The 6,791-nt window shown below is 35.8% G+C and overlaps 1 protein-coding gene across 1 annotated transcript; it reads left to right on the top strand.

The window, feature by feature from the left end:
* Nucleotides 1-6,653, top strand: LOC131176982 (uncharacterized). Its single transcript, XM_058141993.1, has 8 exons — nucleotides 1-309; nucleotides 477-631; nucleotides 1,388-1,494; nucleotides 4,880-4,921; nucleotides 5,005-5,092; nucleotides 5,748-5,850; nucleotides 6,065-6,165; nucleotides 6,297-6,653. The coding sequence occupies exons 2-8, from the start codon at nucleotides 501-503 to the stop codon at nucleotides 6,418-6,420; spliced, it is 696 nt and encodes a 231-aa protein (XP_057997976.1). The 5' UTR covers nucleotides 1-309; nucleotides 477-500; the 3' UTR covers nucleotides 6,421-6,653.
* The last annotated feature ends 138 nt before the right edge of the window (nucleotides 6,654-6,791 follow it).

Genomic DNA, 6,791 nt, shown 5'->3' with positions numbered 1-6,791 from the left:
AACGCACCGACAGCGTCCTATAAATTTTCGTAGGTTTACCTCTCACAGTTCCTATCCTAATCCTACCTACGGTTTTGCGCTCTCGGTGTCGGGTCCATCCTTGCGTTTTCAAAAACTGGCTCCACAAACTGGACGGGCTAAAGATGAACCGAACCCAACCCGAGGAAGACCCATTATCTGAACCGACTCCGGTTCGCTTTTATCATCCACCTCTTTCAACCTTCGTATTGTTTCTCTGTTTCCCTCTTCCTCCGCATATCGAATACTCAGGGAAGGCTGGTTGAACTAAGTTCAAGAACTCAACCAACGGTAAATACCTAGTTTCTTTGATAACTAATAACTATCTGGCTTTGTGTTGTTTTGCTTGAATAGAAAATTTTGAATTAGGTTTGCTGTGATTGCGTTATTTAAATCCTAATCTTTTAGGGTTTTGTTTTGGAAGTCGATGTTTGAATTATATGTTTTCTGTTTGGTAGGTAATTGAAGGATAGTTAGGAGCTATGACGACTGCAGCTCGACCCACATGGGCACCTGCAAAGGGTGGTAATGAACAAGGTGGTACTCGAATTTTTGGTCCTTCTCAGAAGTACTCTTCCAGGGATCTTGCCTCTCATACGAACCTAAAGCCTAGGTGGGTTCTTCTCCCCTTTCCTCGGCAACTACTTATGTTCAAGAAATTGTTTGGGCGTTCTTGCATTTGGGGTGTCTATGTTCTCTTTTTCTGCCTCTATTTTGTATTGGGAGATGCAATGCTTTTGTTCAGGCCTGAACAATTTGAGAGGAACATGAATACTAATTGGAATATGATAGTGGGGTTTGTATTTCAAGTGATTATGAATACAATATGATACTTAGAAGAACAATATATTATTCATCTGGTTATGCAATGCAGTTAACGTATCTGGCTATCTTACCAAGTGAGTTATGGAGTTAAGGAGAGAAGTAGAGGTGGTGAGAAGTTGATTGACCTTTGCATGTGGGTGAGGGAGATAGGTTTTATAATGATATTGATTTATCTTTGGGCATTGCTCTGAGCTGGTGGGTTGGCTTTGGGCTTTGAGTAGTAAATTGGTTTTGGATGAATCGTTTGCTTAACATTTGTTTTGTTCTGCTATAAGCATACTGCTGTAATTGTTTTGCTTATACTTAAATCAAAAGTTGCCCTTGAATCCATATGTGGGTTATCATCCATGAATTGACTTGTGTCTTCTTTGTATTTCTATAGTTCATCTACATCTATATTTGCATGCACATGGATCATCCGAGTATTTGTGCCCTAGCCCTATATTGGCTATAGACCATGTTATCTTTTTAGTTTGCATGTTGGTGCTTCTATTTCTGATATCAAGTGTGAAGTTATTTTCTGACTCCTGGGCATGTGTGGCAGAAAGGAAGGGCAAGACACACAGGAGGAATTGCAGAAGAGGAATCTTCGTGATGAGCTGGAAGAGCGTGAAAGGAGGCATTTCTCATCAAAGGATAAGTCTTACAATGGTAACATATTCCATTACTGCAACTCTTTTACAATATCCTTGATGCAGTGTGAAGCTTAAATAGAAACACACTCCATACATGAGTGAAAAATAGATAAATTTCTCTGCAGTATATTTATTGATAACAATCTGTTCTCAAAATACATAAAATTTGAGGTATTTATAGAGATATTAATCTCCTAAACCTAATAGAAATATGAAACTATTAATTAGGAAGTTTAACTAATCCTAAATACAATAGGAAGATATAAACTAAATAGGAAAACTAAATTTTAAACGAAGTAGGAAAACAAATAAATCCTAAATGGAGTAGGAAAGCTTCCTATATTAACTCTAAACTATTTCTTTAGCTATTGGAAGCCTTCACAAGATGCTCTAGGTGAATTAGGACTGTTGGGTATTAAAATTAATTAAAAAAACGTCGCTCCCATGTTGTCCAGAAAATCTCACACCTGGGCGTGGGAAATCTCACGCCTGGGTGTGGGATTTGCTGCCCCAAAAATTGCCTTTACCCAAACTTGCTAGAAATTGCTATTTTTTCCTCCTTTTCACACCAGCATGTTTCTATTATTGCTTGACTTGTTTCTTCGCCCAAGGATGTCCCGCATCAGACTCCCTCACTTGGAAAAACTTGTCATCGAGTTAAAATAACTTGCAACAATCAAACAACACAGCCATAACAACTCTAGCACCATTCTTCCCCACTTGGAATAAATCCATCCTCGAAATTTGAAGCGGAAGAGAATTAGAATTTTCATTGGAGATGTGCACCATATAACTTTCTTGGATGGAATCAATAAGATTGACATGAACAAAGTAGAATTGAGGGTCTTCATGTTTTTCTTTGTATCTATGAGAATACTTGGACAAATAAAATCAATAAAAACCATTGGAATTAAAGAGTTAGATAGATATTCAACTTTCACCAACTTCATGATTTAAGTTTCTTCGATCTCTGCTATTGTATCCATGGATTGTTTTTCCTCAAGTACCATTGAAATTTCCATGGCATGATCTTTGTTGTTCTCTAGTACACATTCTTCAAGGTCTACATTTTCAACCATAGCAAAAGGAAATTCAATTAAAGTTTATGGTTTCAATTCTTTAAATTTAGGCTCATCCATTTCAAGTTGCATTGTTGAATCTTGAAGCTCCTTTTGTTCTTCACTTTCTTGTTTCACAACTAAGAAAAGCTTTGGTTGGACCTCCTTTTGGTAAGGCTTTTGTTAGAATAAAATTTGCTTATAAGAGGTAAAAATTCTTGTTCCAACAAATACTTAATTATAAATAATATACGGATTAGCCCTTTTTCTTTTCGCTTCCTTTTAAATTGTGGCCATTCCCACAAGCAGAAGCACTACCTTTCAACAGACAAGTCACTCATTGAACTTGTTTTCTAGTTGCTATATCCACATGGTCGAAGAATCTATCCACATTCATGATCCAATATAAAAATTGCTGTATATTGAGATCCTCATAGAAATTAAGAATATTAAGATAACCCGTGCTTTTTCTCCTATCACCATCGTATCATTGATGCCTATTGAACTTGATTGGTTCATAGTCATTTTCCTCCTCCGAATCATCATAGTAGACATATTGCCTATGTTTAGAAACTGGTCGATAAATAGGGTCATCATGAGTTATACTATCTCCTGGTCTTCTTTTATCAACCTAATTCCTGTTTTTTTTAGTTCTCAAAGCACCAAGATGATCTACAATTTCTTTGAGGCGTCTCTTGATACGCTTGAATTTTAGATTGCTCCAGACATCGCTTCCATCGTTGTAACGTTTCGTCCTTTAGGTAAAGGGCTGTAGTTCCGATCGCTGTCGCGAGAACTACTATAATTGCCACCTCCATCAATGTAAGCCACACAATTGGGGCGATTTTCTCACTTTGATACCATCTGACGTAGCTTGAAGCTCAAATAGAAATACGCTCCATACACAAATGTGAAAAATAGAGAAAATTTTTTACAGTATTTTTATTGATAACAATCTGTTCTCAAAATACATAAAATCTGAGGTATTTATATAAATATTAATCTCTTAAATTTAATAGAAATATGAAACTATAAATTAGGAAGTTTTAGCTGGTCCTAAATACAATAGAAAGATATAAACTAAATGGGAAAACTAAATATTAAATAAAGTAGGAAAACAAATAAATCCTAAATAGCATAATTATTAAAGGCGCGCCTCAAGCACGCTTTAGGCTCAAGGCTTACGAGACTCCAATCCTAGCGCCTCTATAGGAGAAAGGCGGGCGACATTCACCAGACCCTTGCTTTATGCGCCTTGCTCCATGCACAAGGTGCCTTCTTTATTTCTACCTTCGGCGAGCACTTTTATTGATAAAAAGCATTATTACTCAACTCGAAATTTGTCTATCTGCCATGATCCGATATTGACGCACTAGGAAGTTTTTGAAATTTCAAATTAGTATCATTGGTGATAATTAGTTGCTAAAATCTCATCAAACCACCACACCCAGATCACAAACCTCCCATATTTTCATCTTCAACACTACCATTCTCTTGTTATCTTTTTCAAAAATAAATGTTACATCTACACCTATTTCAAGATCTATGCCAAAAGATAAAGGAAAAATATCATCTACTAACTTGAGAACTAAATAGCACTCTTTTAGTTCTTAAAGAGGTGGAAGATGATGAAGATGTTGATTTTGAAGATAAATATCACGAGGATGAAGGTGTAGAAGAAGATGAAGAAAATTATAATGTTACTTTTGGTGAAGATTGAAGAGGAGTTATTTTATAATTGCTTGAGTTTAGTTTTGAGACATTAAAAGACTATTCAAGTTTTAACATATTAGTACTTTAATGCTTACTATTATTTTAGTTTTATATTATTTGAAGTTTGATGCAATACATTTGTTTGACTTTTATGATTTTTTTTTTACGCCTCATCTTATCTAGGCAAGCACTTGCGCCTTCCGCTTAGACTCTAGGACCCCTTAGGACCTGAGTGCGCCTTAAGTCTTTAATAACTATGCTAAATAGAGTAGGAAAGCTTCCTATATTAACTCTAAACTATTTCTTCTGTTGCTGGAAATCTTTTCAAGATGTTCTAGGTGAATCAGGACTATTATTGATTAAAAGCAATTAAAAGAATATTGCTGCCTTGTTGTCCAGAAAATCTCACACCTGGGCATGGGATTTGTTGTCCCAAAAATCACCTTTGCCCAAACTTTTAGAAATTGCTATTTTCCCCCCTTTTCTCGTCAGCATGCTTGCTTCCATTGTTGTTTGACTTGCTTCTTCACCTAAGGATGCCCCGCATCAATTGTGAATTCACCTGTGCACTTTGATGGCTACTATACAGTTTGCTAGTTTTGCTTTCTTATTAATTTTTATGTGTGGCAGATGATAGAGACCGCAGAAAGAGTAATCAACTTCTCTTGGAAGGTGAGTGCACTAGCTCTCCCTATTTATATATCGAGCTAATGACTTCTTTTATCACTTCACTAACTGCTCAAGTTATATAATAGGGATGAAGAGGGACACTGAAGACCGCATTGTTCCACGTAGTGTGGATGCTGATGATTCTGATGTGGAAGTTAACAACGATGATGAGAGGTTATAATTCTTGGCTGATATATCCAGACTATATTTGCAAACACTATCGGTGTTTGATTTATTTTGAAATTGGTCAAATTTTTCTGCCTTTTGTTAATGGTTTATAATGAATGCTTCAGTATGTATTTGTATATTGTACTGCTTTCTCCCATGTTCTTAGTTATGTGTACTTAATTCTGTTTTCTTATTTAAGTATAACAAGAATATCAATCCTAACCCTACTGCTCTATGTAGGCTGCAGAAAAACCTTAACTTGTGTTGCTAAATGAGCATAGCTGTTTGTGTGCAGAACAGATATCAGTTTACATTATCCCACAATAGGATTGGTCAAAGTGTTGATTAGTTGTAATTACAGGAACAATACTTTTATAGTGTATATGGTTACTTATTCGTTATTTATATATCTTTAAACTAGTAGGAATGCTACAACTTTAATTACCCCCTTTTAATTATCGTTTGGATTATCTATAGCTGAGAAGAGCTACTTTTAGGATTTATTGTTTAAAGTTTATATCCAAATTTTGTCAGCCTGGAAGTTATTAATAATCTGTTCCCCATTGATGGCAGTGCTACTCATGTTCTTTAGCCTGTTGTAATGATTTTACTCTTTTAACATGTTGGCATGACAAGCCCCCATTATTTTATTTTGCTTTAGTGGTGATGATGATGACGACGATGATGATGAGGATGACACAGAAGCTCTTATGGCTGAGCTTGAACGAATAAAGAAGGAAAGAGCAGAGGAGAAGCTGCGACAGGTAAAATTAATTTCATTCAGTGGTTTTAGGGTGATACAGTATGTTCATATTTAAAAATCAGGCCATTATTCAGAACTCCCAAGTCGGCAATAGTAATGAATAAAGCTATTATTGCTGAATGTTTTATTCTAGGTTAGGCAAATTGTGCTGTTACCAAGCCAGCAGCTTGATTGCAGTAGCAATAATTGATGTCTTTATTTTTTCATTTTTTAAGGATCAACAACGGGCAGCTGAAGAGCTTAAAGCCAAGGAAGAGCAGCTTCTTCGAGGAAACCCCCTACTTAATAATCCAACATCTTTTAATGTGAAAAGGAGGTTGGTTATCTAAAGATCCAACTTCCCAATGGTTAAAAAAGCAAGTAAATGTTTTCTTTTGTTATTATTATTAATGCATTCTAGTGCAGTAATACCCTAATTTCTTGTATTACATGGCTTTATTGGCTCAGGTGGGATGACGATGTGGTCTTCAAGAACCAGGCTCGAGGAGAAACTAAAACTCCTAAGCGCTTCATCAATGACACTATCAGGAATGACTTCCACCGAAAATTCCTGCAGAAATACATGAAATAATTTGGCTAATCCTTGGAAGTTGGAAATTCACTATGAAGTTGAAAGATAATTCTCGATCTGAATCATTGTATGTATTCAAGAGTAACAATCATCTCTGCTGGTTTGAATCTGATGTATTTCTTACCAGAAAATTTGGGAATGATTTTTTTTTTTTTTTAATCAATATGCTTGTCAACTGTATAGACAGACGTGAGCAACTGTTAATGAAAACTTAAACAGTTCTGTCCGCTTAATTGATATTCTCAAAACATTGGTTTATCGTTTCTAGGAAGGCGGCTTTCCTGTTGCTGCAACGTGTTTGCAACATATTGCTTGTCCGCTAATGATTTCCTATTATGATGTTTTTTCTTTTTGGGAATGCAAATTTGTTA

Source organism: Hevea brasiliensis, unplaced genomic scaffold, assembly GCF_030052815.1.
Source record: "Hevea brasiliensis isolate MT/VB/25A 57/8 unplaced genomic scaffold, ASM3005281v1 Scaf300, whole genome shotgun sequence".
In the NCBI taxonomy this organism is placed as follows: Eukaryota; Viridiplantae; Streptophyta; class Magnoliopsida; order Malpighiales; family Euphorbiaceae; genus Hevea; species Hevea brasiliensis.
Note: the sequence above shows the minus strand (reverse complement) of the source record. Positions and strands in the feature narration are given on the sequence as shown.